This window comes from Trichogramma pretiosum, unplaced genomic scaffold (assembly GCF_000599845.2).
Source record: "Trichogramma pretiosum strain Unisexual culture from Peru unplaced genomic scaffold, Tpre_2.0 scaffold8, whole genome shotgun sequence".
Lineage (NCBI taxonomy): Eukaryota > Metazoa > Arthropoda > Insecta > Hymenoptera > Trichogrammatidae > Trichogramma > Trichogramma pretiosum.
In genome coordinates this window covers 227981-255018 of record NW_019641699.1, presented here as the reverse complement: position 1 = coordinate 255018, position 27038 = coordinate 227981, and the positions used below count along the sequence as shown (strand labels likewise).

Below are 27038 nucleotides of genomic sequence, written 5' to 3'. Positions count from 1 at the left end.
ACATCTTTTCATCAGCATTCAATCATTATTTTCAACGCAAAACTTAAGTTTAATATAAGTCTTGTTATGACAATGAAATGTCTTTCAATTATTAATTCTATTATTGTACATCGACATTCCAATTTTTATATCTAAAATGTTGCTAAAATTTGTAAATATTTTTTAAGACAATTGTATTTCAAAAGTGCACACAGGGTTCGCCCTAAGTCCAATAAAGAATCTATCTATCTATCTCTCTCTCTCTCTCTGAAATCTCATCATGCACATGCGCAAGACCATACAGTCTCCGCTCGTACCGATAGCTACGGTTAATGAGCTTGAACTTTTCATCGCCAAAAACCAGACTCTGAGCCAGAAACAAAATCAACAACAAAACCAAAAACAAGGTCAAAACCAGAGTCAAAATAAAAACCAAACTCAAAAACTCAACCAATGACGCCATACACCACTCTTGAGAGCCACCCCCCTTGCCAACAGCTGCTCAAGCCATGAACAACTACATGTCGCTCATGTAAATGTAAATCGTCTTTCTGCTGAGCATTTCACTGTGGTCGAACATCGTCTTATCAATTACTCTTATGATATCTTCGCACTTACAGAGACGTTTCGCACAACAGACGACCCTGACTCGGTCTTAAGCATTGATGGTTACAACATTTACCGAAACGACAGGGCGGGGAGGGAAGGAGGAGGTGTCGCTGTATACGTTCGTAGCAGCATACTAGTCACGAAGCTGTTGTAATCGGATCCGCGCTATATCAACACACCCGAATACCTCATATTAGAGCTCAAGATTTCAAAAGAAAAACTTTTATTTGCTGTAGTCTATGCCAGACCTCATTGTACTCAAGTAGATAGTTTTTCGACGTTTTCTCTGCATTTACTTACAAATACACAAATATCATAGCTATTGGCGACTTTAATACAAATCTCCTGACAAACAACACTGCCTCTCGCTCTTTTAGTTTGAACGCGAGCGCAAACTCACTCTACATCGTGCCCTCTGAAGCTACGAACCACACGTTCCTGGAAAACCGAATGGTGCATACATGGATTGATCTCTTTCTCGTTAACGATTCTGACAGCTACTCACACTACACCAAGACAAATTCGCCATTATTTGCGGGACACGATCTCATTGCGCTCAAGTATGAACTTTCTAAGCCTCCTAACCCTTTTCGGACTATCACTCCACGTCACCTGGAATCGGTCGACGTGGACTTTCTTCATCGGGCACTGAGAGACTCTCTTAACAATGCCAACGTTGACCCCTGAATCAAACGCGATCCGATTGACTCTGGAGCAGCCTCTTTCTCTGACGGCGTGATAAGGGCTTTTGACGCCGTTGCACCTTGTCATGTGTCATCTGTTCGGACTCATCACATACCGTGGGTCTCAATCGATATTCGAGACCTGATGCGCGAGCGCGACAGAGCGTATCGTCGAGCGAAGGGTTCGAGGGGAAGAGAAGATGTGAGTGCCTTCAAGAGGCTCAGAAATGAGGTCAAGACTAGACTCGACCAAGCTAAGCGTGAGTACATCTCAGAGCGTGTTGAGAACGCACAGAATTCTCGACTGAAGTAGGCAGAATTTCGTCGGCTTGGTATCGCTTCATCGGCACTTCCCTCCCCACTTGAGCACTTTTCACCCTTAGCTTTAAACCAACACTTTGCTGGAATCGCTTCAGCTTCAGCGGCGCTCACGGGTGAGGATGTGCTGTGCGTATTGTCGATTGGGATTGATGAGAATGAGCCTATATTTGGCTTGAACGAACTAACGGCAGCCATCAATGGCGCACACTGAAAGGCAATTGGTCCGGATAACATCTCTGTCAAGATGATTAAAATGGCTATGCTGGTTATATTACAGCCTCTACTCGACATTATAAATCGCTCTGTCGATACTGGAATCTTTCCCTCGGTATGGCTGCGAACATTTGTGCTGCCTTTGGCAAAGCAACGTACCATCACCGACATCTCGCAAACCAGACCTATTGCAAAATTGTGTGAGGTCTCGAAGCTCTGTGAACGTCTCCTTCATGACCAACTGTCGTCCTACCTTGAGACTAACCACCTTTTAAATTTTCGGGGTCCAAAAAGCCAGTATTTTTTTATAGATGCTACACGCCCCATGCGGTGTGAAAAGTATCTATTAGGGTATAAGAAACAAGAAAAAATACGATAACATGAATTTTTTTGATAGGTAATTTTTCTATATGGCCGATTCTCTGTGAAATCGAATGGCCAAAAAAAATTTTTTTCTGCAAATATGAAAAACTTGCTGTTCCCGATGTCAGAAATGTCCCCAAATTTTATTAGAATTTTTGGGACCATCTATCACTCTTTTTCAGGGGCCCGAAGTTGGCCATTTTAGGGTTTTTTTGAAATTCATGAAAAATCACAAATATTAAAATAATTCCTGGATTAAAGTAGAATGATTCAAAAGTAAAAGTGCCCAGCAACTTTTTTGTTGGAAATTGTCCAAATTTTCAGAAAAAAAATATGCCAAAGTGATTGGAGCCACCCAAAGAGAGCATAGTGGGAAAACATAAAAAAAAAACATAAAACAAGAAATCTACTCGAGTTCGAACCGGACTTTCATTTCCTAAACTATGTAAAAAGCTTCCCAAAGATGTCAACTAATGCCTGATAAAGTTTTGTAATGGGTCTTAAAGTTTAACGCAATGTAGACAACAATGTGTGGCGAAAAACATGCAAAAAAGGCCTGAAAATGGCTGTTTTTGGTGATTTTAGGCATTTTGGGCCTATTTTTGACCTTTTTTGCATGTTTTTCGCCACACATTGTTGTCTACATTGCGTTAAACTTTAAGACCCATTACAAAACTTTATCAGGCAGTAGTTGACATCTTTGGGAAGCTTTTTACATAGTTTAGGAAATGAAAGTCCGGTTCGAACTCGATTAGATTTCATCATTTATGTCCCTTTGGCAGTTTTTTTGCTTTACACTTACCTAGATTGTTCCAATCACTTTGGCATATTTTTTTTCTGAAAATTTGGACAATTTCCAACAAAAAAGTTGCTGGGCACTTTTACTTTTGAATCATTCTACTTTAATCCAGGAATTATTTTAATATTTGTGATTTTTCATGAATTTCAAAAAAACCCTAAAATGGCCAACTTCGGGCCCCTGAAAAAGAGTGATAGATGGTCCCAAAAATTCTAATAAAATTTGGGGACATTTCTGACATCGGGAACAGCAAGTTTTTCATATTTGCAGAAAAAAATTTTTTTTGGCCATTCGATTTCACAGAGAATCGGCCATATACATTCTGAGGTCGGATAACACGATTTTCGTAAAAATGACTTGACGAAAGCATAAAAACCTTTGCAAATCTTCGAAACAAAGCTTAATGTAAAATTCAAAAACCCCATATCCAACGTATTTTTTGACAAGGAATCCAAAACCCCATATCCAACGTATTTTTTGACAAGGAATCCAATGGTGACCTTGGATTTGACCTTGAACATAACCCTCAAGCTCCAGCGACCCAAGAATCAATTTTCTAGTGGAAACCCCGATTTTTTAATGCTGATTCGAAAAGAGCAAACAATTTTACTATAAACATCTCCTTGGTTTTATTTGAAGGTCATTAAAAGGTTAAATAAAAAATAATGGTAAAAAACCTGAAAAAGGAATGCGTATACCCTAGGAAATTACGCGAAATAAAAAGGTTAAAATAATGAAAATACCACTTTTGAGAATTGCTCATATATGTTGTGTATATATGTTATCTAAGGCTGTATTCTGCTTTAAGGGCTTTTTTTGCACGGTTTTTGACACATACTAGAGTCTCCAGGGCGTAATAATGCGCAAACCATTATAAAAATTTACAAGGACGTAGTTGACATGTTAAAAAGCTTCTTAAGGGGAGTCATACACCAATTCACTCCTATTTGTCATTTTTTTTTATAATATAAACCACAGTTTCATGTCAATCTACATTTTCAACATAAAATTGACACCTTTGAACCCTACAAAATGTGAAAAAAATTGCAGAATAGGCCTTTGCATCTAAAAATAGCTCATTTTTGCTATTTTAGCCTTTCGGCACTGTGCGCAAGGTTCAGATCAGAGCTTTTGAGGTAGGAGTTCCTGTCTCAAAATCTTCAGAAAAGTATCCTTTATGGGCTGAGTTTAGCAAAATTTTGATTAGAGTTATAAAAAGTTTGTATGCCAACAGATGTGAAAAAAGAAAGATATAAAAAAAGTTATCAATGTTTTTGAGCTCATATTGAATAATAGAACTGATATGAAGGTTTAAATCAAAATTCCACAAAACTCAGCTCATAAAGGATACTTTTCTGAAGATTTTGAGACCTATCAGGAACTCCCACCTCGAAAACTCTGATCTGAACCTTGCGCACAGTGCCGAAAGGCTAAAATAGCAAAAATGAGCTATTTTTAGACGCAAAGGCCTATTATGCAATTTTTTTCACATTTGTAGGGCTCAAAGATGTCAATTTTATGTTGAAAATGTAGATTGACATTAAACTGTGGCTTATATAAAAAAAAAATGACAAAGAGGAGTGAATTGGTGTATGGCTCCCCTGAAATAGTTTTTGAAAGGAAAGTCTGGATAATACTTGATTAGATTTAATGTTTTTTGTATATTTTCAACAAAAAAAGCTCGCATGCACTTTTTCGTTTGAGTCATTCTACACTGAGCTAGAGCTTAATCAAATATTTGCGATATTCAATAAATTACGGAAAAATGCGAAAAATGACAACTTTGGAATTCTGAAAAAGGATGATAGAAGACTCGAATCGTTTTTTAATTTTTTTGTACATTCCTGACATCTTAAACAATGTGTTCATCATATTAGGTGTAGAAAAAAAATTTTGACCGGTTGAGTTGATACAGAATCGGCCATATGTATATAAGATGAGAGATATAAGGAATTTAAATAATTATCAATAAAAATTTAAACAATATAATGCACTCATTTTTTATAGGTCTTTTGTTCTGAACTGCCAGTATTTTTGAGAGAAAATAAGAACGGAATGTATCGTACAGATGTTTATTTTTTAAGCAAAACAATGGCAGAAGTACCAATATTTCTTGCTGTACCAATCATTTTTACTTCAGTGTCATATTTTATGATTGGGCTTTACCCAGAAGTTCAGCATTTTTTTACAACAGTCGGAATCGTTGCTTTAGTAGCTAATGTTTCTACTTCATTTGGTAATTATTATAATTATGTTCATAATTATTAAAATGTTTATATTAAGTATAGAAAATTCGTTTATGCAATAGTATGACGAAAAATGCCTTTTTTCGCACATTTTTTAGTGCGCCAAAAGCGTTTTTGGACACTGGTGTGTGGTAAAATGCTTGGTATAAATTCGAGTATTTTTCGCTTACTATTGCATACAATTTTGTATGCAACACGTACCCAGCTTTTTGCGCGCTCGTGTCCTTTTTCGCACACTCGTGCCCAAGAACGCCTTTTGGGCACTTGTTGCATAAATAACTATTTTCCCACTCTAACCTAAAATACGCAACTTTGCCGCTAATTTTAGGCTCTCGTAGGAAAAAATAGTATCTCAAACTGGTGCAGATATGGTTTTTTAACAAAACTCGTTACAGCACTCGCCTTCGGCTCGTGCTATAATCCCTCGTTTTGCTAAAAAACCATATGTGCACCCGTTGAGAAATATACTATTATTTAATTGAAAAAAATCGAATCCATACCACTGTAAATAAAATTATAGTTATTTATGTAACAAGTGCCCAAAAGGCGTTTTTGGGCACGAGTGTGCGGTAAAAGACACGAGTGCCGGCCATGCCGGCACGAGTGGGTGTTTTTTCCGCACACTATGCGCAAAAAGCTGGGCACGTGTTGCATACAAAATTTTATGCAATACTAGGCGAAAAATACGTTCATTTAAATGAGGCGTTTTACCGCACACCCGTGTCCAAAATGAGGCATTTTACCGCACACAAGTGTCCAAAAACGCTTTTTGCGCACTAAAAAATGTGCGAAAAAAGACATTTTTCGTCGTACTATTGCATAAAGTTCATTTAAATCAGTGTTAAATACTGTAATATAAAAAACATGAAAATTAAATTTTAATATTTAAACTAGCGTTTATCGTCACTTGCTCACGCTCTGTCGGTATTTTTGACTTTTATACCGAAGCAGCACTCGTTTTCATCCAAGATGGCGGCGTACGCTCGGTACTTAACGTAGGCTCTTATGGGAGTCAAGTAATAAATAAATATTTAAATTAAATGAACAATTTGTTTAGGTATCTGATGTGGTCAAGATCATCCTTATTCAAATATGTTCTTGTGAAAAGATTTTTGTTAAAAAACTTCTGTCTGTTCACCTGCAATTAAATAATTAAGTCATTTTGACCTTACATCTGACGTTAATTGGGCTGCTGCACCTGTCTAAAGTGAGGTTAAAGAGAGCTGTAGCAGCCGCATTAACGTCATATATAGGGTCAAAATGACTTAAGGAAGCTCTTTCACTGCAAGCTTTCCTGCAATGAGCGTGAGGTAAGCTACTGCGTGGTGCTGTACGCGATGCGCAGCGCGCCCTGCGCAACAGTAAGTTGTGAGCAGTGTAGCATTAGCAGTATCTTTGTTTACGCGCACAGCTGACGGCAGCATCGTACAGCGCGGGTTCATATACAAGTGTTTATGTTTGATTTGTCAGTGATTGTTTTCAAAAGTTATAAACATGAAAAAATTATACGATGAAAAATGAAAGACCGGTAATAAGGGACGATTTATAAAAAAATCCAGTATTGCACAACGCGAAAGGAATAGAGTCAAGGCAAAATTGAAATAGGTAACCTCTGCATGTTTCACATCTATGAGAATTTTCGTATGGGAGTGAAAATTATAAAATATTTATATTCAATTTATAGAGTACTGTTAAAAAAGTAGTCAACGATTTACTACCTAGAAGGGAGACAAACAGATTTGGTGTAATTTTTGTAAAATTCCACTTTCTTTGGATCAGACAATACAGAGACTGCAAAGAGGATTGAGTAATATTTATTCAATCAAGTACTGTAAATGTGCATCAGTAAAACAAGTATTTGATGATAATACTAGTCTACATACAATCAACGCTAAAGCTGCAGCAGGAATTTTAGATGCTGGCATAGGTGAAACCCAGATGAACATATTATTAACATCAATGAATATTGAACCGGTTTCATCAGCTCTGCTCAAGCATAATGAAGGACAAGTTAGAAAATGTATTGAGCAAGTAGCTATTGAGTCTTGCAGTCAAAGCGTAGAGAAAGAAAAGTCTTTAGCGATGAATGCTAATGACATTGTGTTTGACAAGTAAGCAGCATTATTCATTGCTCAAAAGTGTATCACCATGTGCCACAGAAGATGTATCTAAATTCTCCTTTTATTTTTATGAATTTATTTTTATGAATTTTTTTTAATCATGTTATAATTCAGATCTATTATTTTTGTACATTTTTTTTGAGACTCTATACATCTCCTGCTGTGATAATATTCATTTTACATTAATTATTTATTTATCAAAAATTGTACATTATTATTTTTAATCATGGTCGATGAAAAAATTGACCATAATTATTTAGAGTTACACATTATTACTTGATTATAAAATTGTATACTTTATTATACATCTATTACTAAAACTACAATGAAATGTTTAATTTTTTGCTTCGTACAACAAAAGTCTTGTATGATTAAAAAAAAAGTAATAAAAAAAGATACTTATGAACATGACACGTTATCAAATAATCTTCATTTTCCTGCCTTTCACAGCCAACTCCCGGGGTGGTCTGGATTAACTTTTAGCTTCGACGCAGGATGGCGGAAAAAAGGAACTGGTCAGTCTTACAACAGCCTCTCAGGTATTTGGAAAAATCGAGTGATAACGTTAGTCCCAATATCACTACGTTTGAAATCATAAATCATTTAGGACACGGAGCTCTTATGGGATATTATTCAAAAAAAATTTGTTCATATGCTACCCGCTCCAAAAATTGCCGTAAGTGTCAGTTAGGCCATGATAAGACAGATCATGATTGTCGTGTCAATTATGAGGGCTCGACGAAAGGAATGACAGTAGAACTCTTAAACAAGAATTCAATTTTTGAAAAAAATAAAGTATTTGGAGCGAGATTGGTCATGGATAACGACTGCAGTACGATTGCGACCTTGCGGAAAGTGTCAAAGCATAGCATTGAATTATGGGCCGACAAAAACCACTCGGTGAACGCTTTTTCCAACTCTTTGTGGAATTTGTCAAAACCAAAAAGTATTATAGAATATTTCTGCAATAATTTTAGTGGAGTTATAGAAGAGCGCAAGGGTAACCCTGATCCTTTGAGCGAAAAATTACAGTCTCTCGTTCCTCATGCGTTCGGTGATTATAGTTTCACCAGCGATTACCGAACAAAAAGCCTTTAGAAAGCTTACAACTGCGAACGACGCTGTAGAAGCTAATGGATCGTGACATCAATAATGTCGATAAATTAGCCCCAGCAGCTTCAACACAGTGTAACGAGTCCTTTAGTAATACTGTGGCTTCTAAATGCCGAAAATCTAAGCATTTATTGGACTCCGAGTCTTCCAACTTCAGAGTTTCAGCTGCTGTTTGCTAAACAAACAATGGCCAAACGTATCAAAATAGAGTTTTTGAACTCGTTGGCAGTCCTTTAAAAAATAAATCTTTACAATATAAGATAAATCTAGAAAATAAAAAAATTTTTAAAAAATTGTTTGCAACTAGTCAAAAAGGAAAGAAGAAAAGGAAAATATTGAAGGCGAAAAGATCCTCGAAAATGAGTTCATCTCAGAGGAAGGAAGGAATAACGTACGAATCGAATATTGGTCTGAGTGGTGCCCTTGATATTCCTATACAACCTTGCATAGCAAGTAGTTTATTAAATTTTAAAGTATCGGAGCCTGAAAAGTTCCAATTGGTATATTTCGATGTCAAAACAACAGGTCTTCACCATACGAATCAGATATGCCAAATTGCTGCTCATTGTGCAATAAAAAACTTTAATGTTTACTCGGTGCCTACTGTACCTGTAAAACCCGCAGCGTATGCCGTATCTGGCTTACATGTGAAAAGAGGTGAACTGTATTTATACAATAATAAATTGCAAACTGTTTCTCGCAAAAAAGCTTTAGAATATTTTTTGGAATACACAAATGGCATCATAGCACCAGATGCAGCAAACACAAAAATAATTTTAATAGGGCACAACGTGAAATTTGATGCTAAAAAAATTGAACAGTTGGCCCGTGAATTCAAATTGTACGATAGATTTCGTCAAATTATTTATGGCTATTCTGACACGTTGAGAATTTTCAAAAAATTGTTACCCGAAAGAAAAAAACAAAAACTATCATTTTCAGAAGAAGCTTTAGTGAAAGAGTATCTGCTCAATGAGAATACTGCTAAGTTGCATGATGCTTTTGAAGATATCCTTTTACTTCAAAAGCTTGTTGAGGCCTTGGGTATTAGTGATGAAATTATTTTAAAAAATTGTGAAAGTATTAGTAGCGCAGAAGAAAAAAAAATAGTCAAAATATGTTGGCAAAAAATAAAAATTCCTTAGAATGCTTCAAAAATAAAATAAGTAATCTATTTATAAATAAAATGGCTAAAGAAGGTATCGCTTTAGAAGTATTAAAAGAGGCTTATAAAAAAGAAAAAAATAATGGCATCAAAATATTATTATCTATGAGTATTAACAATAAAGTGCAGGTGACATCATCACAAAAAAATATAACAACTGTTAATAATATAATAAAAACCATGATATAAATAATTGAATTTGGAATTTTTTATTTTTAATTTATAGCTTTCGAATTGCTGAATCCAACGGTATAATTATTATTGTGGGCAACTCATCAAAATCCGAGTTATTTATTCTCAAAGTATGCAACTTTCGAAGTCGGAACATTTCAAATCGCGCGCCCTTTCTGTGTGTGCATTGCCTGCGCAAGCAGACGACGAAATCTTCGTTTTTTCATGGGTTATTTTTTCGCGATGTATAGGCTAAAAAAATTTAACTTTTTAACAATCTCGGTAGTTATGCCATAAAAGCAATGTTGAAAGTTGCATACTTTGAGAAAAGGTTACTCGAGATTTCGATGGGTGACCCACATTAATAATTATACCGTTGGATTCAGCGTGATTTTATCTATCTAAACATATATAATTTGTTCGTCAATTTTTAATGAAAGAGTCTCCTTAATTATTTAATTGCAAATGAACGGACAGAAGTTTTTTAACAAAAATTTTTTCACAAGAACATACTTGAATAAGGATGATCTTGACCACATCAGATACCTAAAAAAATTGTTCATTTAATTTAAATATTTATTTATTACTTGTCTCCCATAAAAGTCTACCTTAAGTGCCGAGCGTACGCCGCCATATTGGATGAAAACAGCGCTGCTTCGGATCACAATTGGTGTCTTGCAGATAGTTGAACGCTTGGTCAGATGTAGACTCGAAATAAGCGAGGACAGACCAGCAAGGCAGCCAGGAACAGCGACGTTGAGCATGAACTTTTAGGCCATCGACAATCGATCAGTTGCGTAACACGTACCAGAACAGAGTGATTCGGTGCTGCTCTCTTTCACTGCTCGTAAATCCCCTCTCAGTTGCTCGCCGATTTGGTCTACTGTTCACTACATTTTGCTTGCGCGGGCTCGCTGATCTCCTCCCGGTGTGGCATAACACCGAACATGATTTGCATTTATTCGGTGCGCATAACAAAAACACTAGCGCTGATCTTAAATTAGGCTACTAATTTTCAGCCTCTCTCTCTCTCGATCAGGGAATTTTATAGGATGAGGTTGAGGAACGATCACCGTCGGGCCCTGCGCTGGTCGACGTAACTTCGTTACATCTTTCAGCATGGTCTCTTATAAGAGGTTATGAAAAGTTCAAAGAGAAATCGCAAGAATTTTATAAATTACGTTACGCGAGTAATAAGAAAAAAAATTTCCTCACAAAAAAATTAACTTTTTAATGTATGACCAGCTCAAGTTTTATTATTGATGATTAATTATGAATCTTCAATTGAAGATGATAAAAAGAGGTTTGCATTGTTGCACATACCTACCTCTATCAAAAAGCAAAAGTACAACTTTTTATTTTGAGTCAGTAACTTTTATAATATTTGGCAAATCTCTATGTTTTAGGTCTCGAATCAGAAAAAATTTTGAAAATCATCTCATTCATACAGTAGAAATCGATAAAATAATTTTCATCAAAATTTCCTGAAAAAAAAATTAAAAATCGTAAAAAAATGTTTTCCCAATGAATATTACTTGACTAGCTCTTCCAGTTTCATCATTTGTTTAATCGACAATAAATACAATTTGATTCAACACGATTTGCCGTCCTATTCTCGAGATTTTGCTTCGTACATAAATACATACACGCACATATTGTTATTATACTATATAGTCAATAGCATACGTTTGTTTATATGCTTTGCCGCTAGCGGGCGAGTGCATTGTTTACGTTGTTCCACAAATAAGTTATAGCCAAAGATTGTTAAGTAGAGGAGGAAATAAAGCTCCAGCATGTTCCAGGTTGAACTCAAATACCTGATTTTCATTGATTGAGAAACGGGTTAGCCACTCTACCTTAGAAGTTAGTTCATTGCTTACTTTTCAAACAGACGGCTAAAGAGAAGAGATACCTGAGAGCTTGAACGATCTACAGAAGGTAGCGGCGATCAGAAGCCACTTCTACCAGACGGTCAAACTTTCATGCCTAAGGTACCTGCACAGCGAGAACGACGCCGTAATCAGCAACGGCGATCCTGAGCACGCAAACGAGAGGAAGAACGTTAGCAGGTCCAACTAATAGATCCTCGGCCTCCACTAAGGGATACTATTAGAAAGGTTTTGGACTTACCTCTCCCTCCTTGGACTGGTCGACATCACGTATCTCTTTCTATGCCGAGTTTGGAATACGACATAGAAGAGATACAGCCAACGGTCCACTCTGTTGTCGTCGTGCCGTCTACCAACCATCACCTGCACTACGATCCCGAACACCCAGAGTTCTAGATCGTTCTTTTTGCATCTAACAAACAGCTCTTTTCAGAGCTACGAATTCAATCAAAGAGTAATTCAAATCATTATTGTTATCTTACGATAGCAATATACGTTGTGCCAAAGTGAGTGTGTGTTCGCGCTACACGTGCACGGTGGCGCGCCTCGTCAGTACATGTTTTTGTGTAGTTTTGCTACGGTGCGAGTACAGCTGTAGTAACGTATTTTCTTCTGGTTCGCTGCCGCCACGGACGAATTATCCGCCGATCCTACCCACTCATTGCAAGCAGATTTCAATTATTTAGCTCACAGAGGTTTATATTTTTGACTCTGACTGCAAAAAACATTATTGAAAGAATGCTGGGAAGAAAAAGGCTCCATGTGTTCCACTACCGCAAAGTGTAAGAGTTAAGACCAAAGGACTATTCATCTCGCCTTGCTTTCTGTCAAGCGATGTTTGACTAAATAGACGAAGATCCGACGTTATTGCAGAGAATCCTCTTTACGGATGAACCAAGAGAAAAATTTTGAACGCAGTGTCTGTATCATCACCGGAGCCAAAAGAAATCTCCAGATTAGAGCTTCTAGAGTTCATATTCTTTGAATGTTTAGTATTTTGCTCGTTTTCGGGCTGACTTAGTAAGTTGCGCTACAGCTTGATCATTGCTGAGGTTAGACGACAACTCCACATCACCGCTGGCGATGAGTTCTCGAGTTTTCACATCGATCGACAGCATTAGCAAGCTCTTTTCTGTATATCTTCTTACTTTAAATAAAGTTATTTCATCGATTTTGGCTTTGTTATTGTCAAGCAGCGTGAAGCACTCGGCCAGGACTTTTGATTCTGAAAAATAATGACTTTACAACGTCGATTTTCGCATCGATCGTCCATCTACGATCGTGGTACGGGTACGGATGGATATGGTCAAGGTACGGATCATGTATATCTAGTACGAGGATGCGTAGCCCACGAGTGTCACGTCCGCCTAAGTTTTCAGACTCAGTCGGTGAGTTGATAGGAAGCTCACTGTGATATTCCTCTTATGCGTTGCTTGCGTTGTTTTGTCAATCTCGAGGAGTCGAACGTTGTTGCTCGGTCTTGACATGAAGGGTGGTCTATTGGCTGTGCAATTCACTATGTTATGCATGGCAAACTCCTACTAAATATTATAAACAATTAAAGTACCTGTTAAAGCTGAAACTAAAATACATAGATATTAATTTTGTTATTATCAAAAAATAGGCAGGATGCTTAAATAGGCCAGTGTTTTACCTTTTGGATTTTACAAAATCGAGTGCTTATGCGAAATTCCCAAAATAGTCCAAGGAATTCTGAAAACTACATGGGTAAGCCCCATCTCAAGGAAGCCTCCAACGTGGAGCTAACCTGGATTTTTTGGGCTAATTTGAGTTTCAAGTTGTCTTGAACCAAAATAAAAAAACCCGACTCGACTGGACCCGAATCTTCCGAACACCCACAAACCCCTCAACTAAAGATATTTTTAAATTATCATTTTATAATTATATACAATTGATATAGATTTAATTTTAATATTTTTGCAAAACGTATTTTAATAATTCTATGATCTCCGATATTTTATTATAAATTGATTTTTATATTTGAAATGGTTAATTATTTAAATATCATCTTATAGGTTACTTAATATCGTGCTCAAGCAAAAACATTTCCATGGCTCTCTCAATCGGACCACCAGTGATCATCCCATTTTTATTATTTGGAGGTTTTTTTTTAAATGCTGCGTAAGTTTTTTTTTTAATATCATCAGTAACTTTGATCAATATATATGAGGCATTTCAAGTTAATTGTCCAAGGGAGTTATTGCGAGAAGTAATAAAGCAAATTGCTGAATGTCGAACTCGCGAGAAAGTATCATTTTAAATAATTTTAAAATTGTTGTAACTCAACTGCAAAACAGAGAGACTTTTAGCTGGAATCAAATGAAAGGTTCTATAGATGTTTTGATACTGATCAGTCTTGTAACAAACCTAGAGAATATTTGAACCAAGTTTCGATGCGCACTTACACTCAAATGTGAATTGAGCATATTTACCACCACTATCACCAGTATAATGAACGTACATAGTGTGACGTGCTACACAGCTACTTCTTTGTCAAATATTCCAATTAGGCACTAATGCCTCGAAAGTCCCAATCATACCAGCTATGCCTTAGCCGGTGCCTCCAGCGTACCTTTCCTTACCATACTACGCATTACCATAATCTACCTTAGTATAATTGCCATTTTCGGCGTTTGGTATGAGGGGTATTTCACTCTTTTATGGGTAATATTTAAATTAATAATAAACAAATATCAATACAATAAAACGATGTTAAATCAAAGAAGTTATAAATAAATATAAATATCTGTTAATTCTCAATTAACACACCTAGCCAGGAATTCCCATTTAACCGCACTTTTATACTGAACCCAAATATGTAAAAATATATCTGAGCATTTTTTTTACTTTTTAGTGAGTTTTGTGGGGAGGGTTAACGGTTCTGACCCAAAATTTAGTATGTTATTTGGCCATATTGAAATAGCACAAAAAAATTTGTGCATTCTTTAAATAGTAATAACTCGGGCACCGAAGCATATTTTTCAACCCAGAGGGTCACTTGCCTGCTGATACAAGGTTTGCCGTAGGGCGTGGGTTCGATCCCCACTTGGCGAATTTTCGAGGTTCGTTTTTTCGCCTGGTGTGGTCGAGCCCGTGCCCGAGGTGGAGCGGGTACCACTCAAAAAAGAAGACCCGGGCTATGTCATCAGCCTCCGAAGCGGAAAAAAACCCCGATCACTGTGCGAGCTGGAAGCGATAGGATAACCATAAGTAGGAGCCCGAGGCGAGGACTCACAAGGCTGGCAATAGATGGAGCACAACACTCCCATGATGAAGTCAGAAGTGAGAACCACACTCACAAGAGGGCGCCGGTTGCAGAAGCCTAGGCTCGTTGCGGACCGCATGATGGCGCCTGAAGCGAGAACAACACTCACAAGACGACAACAGAAAAGGAGGAGTATCTGAAACTCACAGAGACTCACAGCGTAGCGCCGGAAGCGAGAACCACACTCATGTAGCCGACAGAGCAAGGGGTTGGGCTTGCCATTGGTTTCAGAAGAGAGAACCACACTCACAAGATGGCACTAGACAGCGAGTTCTAAAGATTTCCAACTCAGGAGGAGATGCCAGCAATGTGTGACCACGCAGTAGACGGCTATACAGAAGGGGATACGACAATCAACAATGGCATCACGCAGGATCGGAGGTTCACCAAAGTAGAATAAAAGATGAATCCTTGAACCCCTAATCATCGCATATCACTATGCGACGGATGGGGGATGTATGGAAAAACAACGACTAACAGAAGTAGCAGAAATGCTCAACTAACCCCGGCCTCACCGAAGCAATGCCTAACGGCGGATACCGGTGAGTGTCCGAATGGGGTGGAGTAGAAAGAAAGAAAAAAAAACACCCTAAGACGTACTTTGAGGCACTTGCAATAGGTCTTCGTGGATTGTATTGAACGATACCGCTGAGGGGTTGATGGAAGCTCAAGGGTAACGAACAGTTAACCTCGAATGGCACTCAGTAATGAAAAATTTGGCTCTTCTTTCACCCTGAACTTTATGCCGTGAGCAAGCGATGCGCAAGATGAGATAGTCGCATGCGCAGGACCTCCAACGCACGTTGTGGTAATTTAACCTTGATGACACGGAGTGGATGATAAAGATGCGTTTTTAAACAATGCAAGGGAAACCACATGGTCCTGTTGTAGTTAACCCTTGCGAAATTAGCGTGCAAGAAACTGCAAGAAAAATGCCCGTAGTAGCATTAACATATCACCAATAGAGATAAAATCATTACTTCTAAGAGAGGCATAAGTGGCAAAAATTATTGTAGGCAGCAAGTAGAGCACAATATTAATACTAATAAAAAATTCCGAAACAGTAAATAATTCACACAATTCTTCACTTGTCACTCAGACCGTCACAGAAGTTAAAATTTATTGAAATCAACAAAATAAAAAGTATAATAATACATTTCAACGTTTCGCTGCTAAGGTACGCAGGACTGATGAGGCTGACACGTTGAAATGCATTATTATACTTTTTATTTTGTTGATTTCAATAAATTTTAACTTCTGTGACGATCTGAGTGACAAGTGAAGAATCATGTGAATTATTTACTGTTTTTTATTTGTTTGACGCGACGTCATAGAAGAGAGTACAGCCTTACACTGCCGTAATAATTTCATATATTCGTTGACAAATGCATAAGCGAAATTTTAATGTTATGATGCAAATAATTAGGTGTATTGCAAGGTTCTTTTTTGCTATGTGAAGATAATCGTTTTATTTTATTCTCTCGAACTCTGAAATAAAGGTCTGGTTTAAATAAGTTAGTGGTGACAAGTTATTTATATTTAAATAATTATTTTTTATTGAACTAAATATTGAAATAGATATCGGTTTGTATAGACATAAATTAACAACGGCTTTGTTTACGCGGCTGCCTGCAACATATGAAAAAGAAAACGCACACGCGTGTTAATAAGTATTAATTATTTACGGGGTAAAGCGATGATTCGAGACGCGTAGCAAACACCCACGCGATTTACACGAGAATCCCTTAGCGCTATACTTAATTCCCAGATGCACTGTCACAGCACCTTCCAACACACACTGGGTCGGACGGTTCACGGGTAGGACTTAGGCTTGCCTCGTCTTGTCTTAGGAGTATGCGTACTTACTTGTGTTTGGGATATTTTAATTTCTGAGATACTGAAAGTGCTTTGATGTACAGCAAATATACTGGCTTTGGTTAAAGTGACCGTAGAGAGAGATTACCTTCTCCATCCGTATTGAAGAGTGATTGGGCTCGAATATTCGACAGCTTATAAGAGTGAGAGACGATTGTATCGGTTACGACCATTGAGGAGCACTAAAAGACCAGAGAACGAGTATGACTACTATTTGGTTTTTTGCGTTGATTTTTTGGGTTCCAACTCCTTGTGCGCGTTATGAAGTGGGTATGCTATGGTAGTCGTATATTCGAGAGAGTTTTATTGAGGATGGCGCATTCGGTGAGGGTCGACTCAAGAGGAAAGCCTGACAGCAAGACCTCACAGTCGTCTGTAAGATGTTGAGGAGCAAGAGAACAATCAGCCGTTTGGATGTTTTGAACTGTTCACGTGACACGAAGAAGCTCTTGTCTAATGGCTGAGATGGATTCAGCGTTCACCTTTAAGGCATTCTGCTGTCTCGTCAATCGTTCATCCAGTTTGCCCATGGCCTTTGCAACGCCCTCCAGTCACAACTGCATCAATACAATCTCTAAGAGGTTTTATCTTATTTTCGAAACTATCCTCAAAGCGCTTGATAATTTGATCCACGAAAAAATTCGCCCACTCAGGTGTACTATTGTTTGAAGAGGTCATGATGATTATGATGATATAAGAAGGAAGCAAGGAGGAATTATGGACTGGTGTTAAGAAATATTGAGAAGATTCGTGGAAATGGAAAGCTATGGTATGTATAGAGTGAAATTATTTTTAACGGGAAGAGAAAGATGTGTTGAGGAAGAATAAGCTATTCCTATGAGTAATGAGAGATGCAATGATACAGTATCAGCTCAAATTAATTAATCGATCCACCAAGTCCGGTTCGAATACACCGTCACGAACACTCGCACAAACATCGGTAATCAGGCGATATCTTGCACCGATCAGCAAAAATCTGCTCCTCCTCGTTGGAATAGAGAGTTTCCTTGGCTCCTTGCTTGGATTTTCCTTTACCCTGAAGATAAACTTACAAGGAGAGCCTTTCATCTGCGGGTCACAGATCCTTACCAAACTTGTTTAGGGATCTTCTTGTACATAATAATGAAGCCTCCGATGGTTATTTTATTCCAATAGGCCCTGGAAACTACTATAAAGCACCATAAAGTACATAATATAATATAATGTTTAAAATACTATATATTAGCGTATAATATTATCAAGTTTACACAGTCAAGTCTAACTGATTGAGAAGTATTTATACTTTGAGTTTTTAATGTCCAAAGCACCTTTTCAATCAATAAACAATTTAACTCAATTGGTTTACTGAAATTCTCAAAGAGCGAATCAATTCCAGCTAAAATGTATCAACTAATATTTATATTAAATCATGTAAAAATGTTTTCATTTATAAAACTTACTGTTCTTTCTTTATCACCTATTTCTGGCTCTCAAAACATACGTAAATTCACTCCAGGTGAGTGTCAGGAATAGGTGAAGAGAAGGGATATATGAGTTATACAAATAAAAAACATTTTCATATAATTTAGATCAATATTTATTGTTTGGTACGTTAATTTTAGCTCAAATTGGTGCGCTCTTTAAAACTTACACAACAAACCAATTGAGTTCAATTGTTTATTGTTTGAAAAAGTGTTTAGAATCCATAAAAGTTCATGTACAAATATTTTTGAGACAATTAGACTTGACCGTACAAGGCCTGATACCAATAAGTGGTATTTTATACATTATATTATATTATATTATATTATATATACTTTATGGTGCTTTATAATGGTTTCCAGGGCCCATTGGAATAAAGTAACCATAAGGGGCTTCATTATTATGTACAAGAAGACCCCCAAACAAGTTTTGTAAGGATCTGTGACCCGCAGATGAAAGGCTCTCCTTGTTAGTATACAGATGCTGCGCGATGTTGAGCCGCCTCTATGCGCATGATTTCGGGTGCATGATGTTGGAGACGAACCTCCAATGCCAGTGTAGAGTACAAAAAGTGGTTTTAAGGAATGCAAGGGTAACGTATGTGACAGTGGTTCAGCTGTAGTTACTCTTAAAATGGCCCTTGGTAGACTGCCTCAGTATATTACAATGTATACAATTATAATTATTTACAAGTCATCCGAACATGTAGGCAAAAAAATACGTCCCGAAGTTATCGCTGCGATACCGAGCCTGCAAGCTCTGTGGCACACAGAGCCACAGCCTGGAGGTATGCACAAAAAACGCATTCTGCAGGCTGCTGGTGGCAGCCCATCGAATCTTCAGCTCCAGCCAAGATCAGGCCAGGTAGGCGGGACCTCCCCACCAAAGAGTTGACGCCAGCAAACACAAGGTGAATTAGTCGCGGCGCCTCCTGTACTTGAAAAGCCCGTGGGGAACATAAAACAGCGCGATGTGATGACATCTATATACTCCGGTGATGAATCGTAGCACCGCATTCATACTTCTCTCCATCCTGGCAGTGAGCTACTTGGACAGATCAGCCAAGAGTCGAACACCATGATCAAGGTGCGGGAAAACCAGTGACCTCACTAGCATCAGTCTGGTCTTCCGTGGCAGACACTCACGGTGGCGATGCAGACGAGCGATCCAGGCGAAACACCAAGTCACCCTATATTGTCCCGCAGGTTAATGGGCTTTCCATCAAGAAGCAACGGTGAGGTCGGCGCAGAACGCATGTGTGCCATGAATCTACGGCTACCAATTCAAACAGCCTACATGGTCTGAGTCTTCTTCACATTGATAGATAAGTTGTTGTCATTTGTCCAGGCCGATATGCACGCAAGGTCTTCGTTGACTCTCGAAATAATGGACTCAGCCTCCGAAGCCGGGCCGCTCGAGAAGATGTTGAAGTCGTCGGCATAAAGATGCTATGTCAGCAGGCTGAGGGTAGATCATTATTAAAGAGCAAAAACAGGAAAGGGAGAGGACTGCCTTGCGGGACTCCTCTCGTTCTGAACAGAGGCCGGGATCGCTCACCCCGAGGTCCCACCTCGTATTAAAATCGTCCAGAGGAGTCAGGTGCAGGCAGCGTCCGGAGCAGCAAGTTTGAACTCTAAGGCCCGCGATAATACACCTCGACTTAAACATCGTTATGAGAATGACTGGACGCCGCCTGGCTCGTTGATGGAAGCTGGGGGCGATGTCTCATACGTCGTGTCAACTTGTGCTATATTCGATGGCTGCGAGAGTCGATGAGGAAAAGGGAAGCAAGAAGGTAGCAGAATAAATTGAACATCGGCAACAAGTACTGCTAAGCTAGACAATATTTATTGCTATGACTGGGAGTGAGCGGGTTACAAAAGTGTAAGCGAGGACTGTCACGAGCGGCTATGTTTGGTTTCGTTAGGTACTGTGGCGTTAACAAGAGTGACTAGTCAGTCGTGCTGCGGCTGGCTCGACGCTCGGCTGACACACAGCAGCAACGCGCAGTGCCGTGAACGGGAGGAAGCGGGAGGGGGTACGCAAGTGGCGCGACGCTACAATCGTCGTACGATGTCGTGCTAATACTCACGAGGATCTTTCTTGATGTGTAACGTCTTATTTAATCTCTAAATCGTTACGAGGTCACACTCGCTTGTCTGACGTAATCGGTAGCTGAACTCAATATTTATCACTATAAGTACGTTACTTGTACTCTTCCTTTTCTTCTATTTGCAATCATTTCTTTTACTTCTTTTTCTCTGCAGTTATTTCTTATTTCATATAAATAATTAAGTATAGACGTATTGGCGAGAGATCGTACAGGTGGTCACCAAACTAATGTACTTATGGTATAAAATCTTTTAACTTAATATAACTTTTGGGTATTCTGTACTTTAACCTCAAATTAAAGTTATGAACGTAAAGATAAAATATCAATAAAAATTGTATAAGAATTTTTAAAAATTAAAATTTTTGAAAATTTTTGAGACTTTCTGGTTTTTGATAAGCTTGCTATGGAATGACTACATAAAAAGTCGGAACTATGGAATAATTTTTAGGTTCAAAAAATTGACAGTGAGGTTTCATGCAACTTGGCAATGAAGTAAACAGATTGATTGTAATTGCATTCAATTATAAATTTTTTTAATGAAATTTTTGTTACAGGTCCGTACCATTTTATTTTAAATGGTTTTCATACTTATCTTGGTTTCGGTATGGTAATGAAGCTCTGCTAATTAATCAGTGGGCAGACATTGACACCATTGCGTGCACTCGATTAAACTCGACGTGTCCAAAATCAGGTTTGATGGTTTTACAAACTCTCAACTTCAAAAAGGTAACTCACACAAATTTACATCGTTATATTAAGTACGTGTAGTGCTAAGAAGGAGACCACTTCAACTTTGGGTGACGAATTTTTCCGAAAAATTTTTTGGGATCTCCTAGTACATAATAATGAAGCTACCCATACTTAGTTTTATCCCTTGGGCCTCAAGGCCCATTTTTGAAAGAATTGTCTGCTTCATCAACAAATTTTCCGATTTTCTATCTCAGAATAGAAGCTATCAAACGAAAAAAAAACCGCTGCCATTTTAATACGTAAAGTATACGAATAAAACTCACGGAAACAGCTATGTCTCAGTGCGAAATCAAAATTTTAGTCAGCCTATTATCAAAATAATAGTCACCCTGAGCTACGTGGATTAATTGTTGGGTTTGCAGTTTAATTGTTTAAAAAAATATAATCCAGCTGGAATACGTGGTTGCCCGTTTTGGTTTGCATTTTCCTGCATTTTAAAATTTTTTTTATAGATTTTATACAATTCTTTCTCATGATTTTTCATTATCATTTTTTTAATGATTTTGATACCGCGTTCGGCGGCTACCTAAACATGTCTCATGCAGCCAACTTCCTATGACACAATTTGTATTTGTTGCAACTCACTTCAGTTGGCACGCTCGTTGGTGCTCCTCGGCTGCCCAAGTCTGGCTCTACATACGCACGCACACACACACACACACGTACCCCCTATCAGCCTCCTAGGCTGAGTGGGTATAGTTCTTGCCTGCTGATATAAAGATGTGCCGTAGGGTGTGCGTTCGATCCCCTTGGGGCGAATTTTGGAGGCACGTTCTTTTGCCTGGTGTGGTAGATCCTGGGCCCGAAGTGGAGCGGGTAACACTCAAAAAAGAAAACTTGAGCTATGTCATCAGCCTCCTAAGCGGTAAAAAACCCCGATCACTGTGCGAGCTGGAAGCGAGAAGGATAACCATAAGTAGGAGCCCAAGGCGAGGACTCACAAGGCTGGCAATAGATGGAGCACAACACTCCCATGATGAAGTCAGAAGCGAGAACCACACTCACAAGAGGGCGCTGGATGCGGCAGCCTAGGCTCGTTGCATTATTGCGCCTGAAATGGGAACTACACTCATAAGATCCACATTCATAAGATGAAGCGGATCTGGCAACCTGGTCACTTGCCGGTCGGTGACAGAAGCGAAAACCACACTCACAAGATGGCACTAGGCAGCGAGTTCTAATACTCAACTGAGGAAGAGACGCCAGCAATGTGTGACCACGCAGAAGACGGCTCCAGAAGTGGGATACGACAATCGAGAGTCGGCATCGCGCACGGTACGGAGGTTCACCAAGAAGAAAAATGAGTCCCTGAACCCCTAATTGTCGCATATCACTATCCAACGGATAGGGGATGTATGCAAACGACTAACATCGAAGCAGCAGAAATGCTTAACTAATCCTGGCCTCACCGATGCAATGCCTAGCGGCAGTACCGGTGAGTGTCCAAAAGGGGTGGAGTGAGAAAAAACACACACACACACACACACAAACACCCACAAACATGTGTTAGGAATTCAATCTAGTTTACAAATATGTAAATCAAATTGTCCTACGAAGTCTGGTTCAAAAACTCATATTCAAATCCATCACATAGCTTTCTCTATGAAGAAAGTAAAAAAAAAAAAAAAAATACGCAGATTCTTTGAAAAATTTTAAGACTTTTTTGTTCTTTGCATTTTTTATTTAAGTGCACCTATATTAATATAGAAAATTGAAAAGATTTATAGATTGTTATTGCGGGATAACAATTACGAAAAAAGTTTTGTTCGGTAGCATTGACTTGAAGGACTGCGTCTGGCAGGTGACGTGAAATCACGAGTCCAATGTCGCAGCGACAGCTTCTGAGACTGGCTTCGATGTTGTTGTAATTGGTAGAGGTGAACGGGAGTCAGCAAGAATGATCTCGTTCATGCCTGTGAGATATCTTACTCTATCTGTAGAAGTTTCTTTTGATCGCTACTTTCTGTAGATAGTAATCTTAGATCTTCTTCTGTAGATAGTTCTGTAGGTAGATAGTAGAGCAACAAACCCTTTTCTAGTATCGTTGAAAGATCACTTGTTTTATCGATTAATGAAAAAAAAAAGTTTGCTGTTCAAGCCGGAATATGCCGGAGCTTTATTCTCTTATACTCTTAACTATTTTCAGCTATAGTTTGCTTATGCGTGACAAGCTTTTGGCAAGCTCACGACCTAGCGGCTAGTTCTTAAAACTTGTTGTACAATGTTATGTTGTGTTGGCTTTGCCGGGTGAGGAGTCCTGAAAAGGACGGACGCCTAAAGAGTCTGTTGGTTGGAGTGCGTTAAAGTTGTGACCGTCCACGAACTCACGCTGTGATAGCCAAGGGTCTTAAAGAGACTACGTTTAAAACTTTAGGTGGGTCCTGAAAAAAACCGATAGTTTTTAGTAGTCGCCTAGAAGCGTCTTTCTTGCAATCTTCTTAGCTCCGCTTCCCTTCTCGCTGAGAGCCTTCTTCACGGCGAGTAGCGAGAGTTACGAGGTGATCTTGATTCGGTTGTTGGCTTGTGTACGCGTTGAGCCGGGCAGAGAGAGATGGCTAGCCTTGGTAGTTGAGGGTTTCGTGGATGAGCGGCGGCGTATTCGTCGAGAGAGTTTGCTGGTCGTGGCGGCGCGTTCTGGGCCGTCTTCTTAGCCATTGATACTTCCTACTGAGGCAGCCAAACCAGAGGTACCGTGACCTTGGATAGTTGGTATTGCATCTGACACTTTCCTCTCGTCAGATGACAGTGACGCAGTGACGGCCCGATGAGTGAGGTTAGGTGACGTCGTAGGCTGGAGTGGTAGAGGCGCGATCGCAAGAACGGCCACTAGCTCAGGGTCTTCGTTTGCTTCTCTCAGTGCAATTGACCTCTGCCACTGATGTGGGCAAGGCACTGGCACACAGTATGCTTAAAGAGCCTATAAGTTTGCCAAAAATACCTCCAAATTATGTAGTAATGTTCGAAAGTATGTAAAACACTGAATATGAAACCGTTCGAACGAAAATTCTAGCTGCTACTCTAGTGAAATGCATCAAACCATTATTGCCGTTATTTAATATTGGTGTTTTTTGGGGGGTTTGTTGAGTTGAAACATAGTGAACTCACTTTAATCTTTATTCATAGTTATACAGCTTTAAAATGCAGAAAACAACCTTTAATTTGGTTACTTTAAAAACATTCCAAGTCATATAGAACCGGATATACAGCTACATGAAGATTCACGAATAATTTAAGTATTAAATGTGTGAACCGTTGATGAACTAGATTTGATACGTGGATTTTTCATGAAACTTAATACAGCTGTATTTCCGGTTCTATATGACTTATAATGTTTTTAAAGTGACCAAATTTAAGGTAATTTTTAGCACTTCAAAACTGTATAAGTAAGAATATGGATTAAAGTTTTTTTAATATTTCCCAAATGAACAAAACTAAAAACAACAACTTATCCTTTTTTTCTCGATTTCTTGTCAAACGTTCTTTCGCTATATCTTCGGTCCGGTTTGTCATAAAATGATCTTAATATGACCAAATCAAAGGTTATTTCGTGCTCTTCAAAGCTAAATAATTGACGATATAGCAAAAGAACGTTTGACAAGAAATCGAGAAAAAAAGGATAAGTTGTTGTTTTTAGTTTTGTTCATTTGAAAAATATTAAATTCACTTTAATCCATATTCTTAGTTGTACAGTTTTGAAGTACTGAAAATTACCTTCAATTTGGTCACTTTCAAAAAATTATAAGTCACACAGAATTGGAGATACAGCTGTATGAAGGTTCATGAAAAATCCATGTAATAAATCTAGTTTATCAACGGTTCACACATTTAATACTTAAATTATTCGTGAATCTTCATATAGCTGTACCTTTGGTTCTATGACTTAGAATGTTTTTAAAGTAACCAAATTAAAGGATTTTTTTGACACTTGAGAACTGTACAACTGTGAATATGGATTTAAGAGAGTTTAATATGTTTCAAGTGAACAATCTCCCAAAAAAAGCAATATTAAATGACGGCAATAATGGTTTGATACAGTTTAACAGAACATTTCACTAGAGTAGCAGCTAGGATTTTCAATCAAACGGTTTTATATTCAGTGGCTTACATTTTTTCGAACACTTACAATAGAATTTGAAGGTATTTTTGGCAAACCTATATGCTCTTCAAGCACACTGTGGGCAAGGGCAGATATGGCCAGGTGCGTAAGGACTCGCACGAGCTGTTGATATAGATTGTAGTCCAGTCAAATTAGTTTTGAACGTAGGTTTCGATGGTAGGAATGAAGTAATAACAAATGCCACAGTTGAGTCGATTGGAATTTAAACAATTAGGCCCTTTGGAATTAGGAAAATCAGTGTTTCGGCTACAGATTGAAAACCGTTCATTGTATGAAAAAAAATTTCGAACAAAAGTTGTAGGTCTTTGTAAGACTTTCATATTTTTAGATTAATCTATGATAAAAATATGTTATTTTACAAAAGTAGAAGTAATTACCTTTGATTTGAGCCTACCTAGGTATTCGTACGGTGTCTGTAAGTTCCTTTTATTGTTATTGACAATTGGGGCGATTTTAATAAACAAATGAACCAATTACAATGTTATGAGCAGATTTCAAACTTTTTTTGACAATGACTTTCAGTCCTTATGGATTTAATAAAGCTGCAGTTTCATCGCAGTTGAACACTCTATTGCCATCTATATCCCGTACATTCTTATTCTTCAAATGTAATTCAACTTCTTGAAACCAAGCGCGTAGTTTGTCTTCTGTGACATCTGTTCTTCTCTGAGAAAGGTTTTGTGGCCCTCTGGCTGAAAGTTCTGAAGAATGACGCTTCATGAATGCATCTAACTTTTGTTCTAACAAAAGTTGGAGAAAAGCCATATAAGTAAAGCATATATAAAGTAAACTTACGATTGTTCCGCTTCTAAAGAAAAATTTCCTTCTGTTATAATTTACTTGATGTAATTACCAATGCTGCAATAAATTTGATAGCTTTCACATTTGCGTGTCACTAACTGCTATTATTATAACGAAACGAAGTTCTGTAACTGAAGTGACTGTAAAGGTGGGTGGACATTTTTTATAAAATCGTGTTTATAAAGTCATTTTTTTATAAAGTTATTTTTTTATAATACACATTTTTATGAAATCATATTTTCATAATATAAAATTTTATAAATACCATATTTTATAATATAAACTTTTATAAAGTACTTTTTTTATAATGTGCATGATGTGCATATACATATATTCATGTACATGACGTTATTAACTTCATGTTGTTATTTTATTAACTCATATACTTTTTGGTTACCCACAGTATTACCTGCAATAAAAATTCTCACGTTGAAACAGTTTTTACAAGTGATATAATGGCACAAGTAGAATTAATAAAATCGTCGCGCGGTAATAGCTATTCTCTTCATATATTCGGTTTTTTATAATAAAGAGCAAAGTTCGTATAAGAAAGTTTTTGATGTCATTCTTATCGCGTTTATTAAGATAAGTGTCTGGGTAGACTTGGACCAGGGAGGCGAAGACACCCTGTGGTAGGTTGATCAGAAGGAGTTCACGGGTTAAGTGAGATAGAGCGAGGTGATTAGATTGAATATATTTATTGTGTCGGCACGAAGGCCAGAGTGACTGCTGTGTGTGCTGCTCGCTGGGCAGGTTAAGACTGGCAACTTCTCTACACGCAGCTGCTGACTGATCTGCGACCATACAGCAGCGCTCCCGCATCGCAGCGGCCAAGCGGCAACTACTTCTACTGTGCACGCCACACTACTCTCCCCTTGAAAAAAGTTTTTTAATTCTTGGCATGGGGTTTTTTAAACATTATTAATTATTTCGAGCAGTCTTAACTTGACCTTTGACAGTATAT

At 38.1% G+C, this 27038-nt stretch overlaps 1 protein-coding gene across 1 annotated transcript in view; it reads left to right on the top strand.

Moving 5' to 3' along the window:
• The window catches only part of LOC106655097 (protein white), an 85274-nt gene that overhangs the window by 44050 nt on the left and 14186 nt on the right, over nucleotides 1–27038 (top strand). The window contains exons 8-10 of the mRNA XM_014375309.2: nucleotides 4975–5203; nucleotides 13708–13813; nucleotides 20961–21132. Of these exons, the coding sequence (XP_014230795.1) occupies nucleotides 4975–5203; nucleotides 13708–13813; nucleotides 20961–21132 (507 nt within the window). The remainder of the gene's footprint in view (nucleotides 1–4974; nucleotides 5204–13707; nucleotides 13814–20960; nucleotides 21133–27038) is intronic.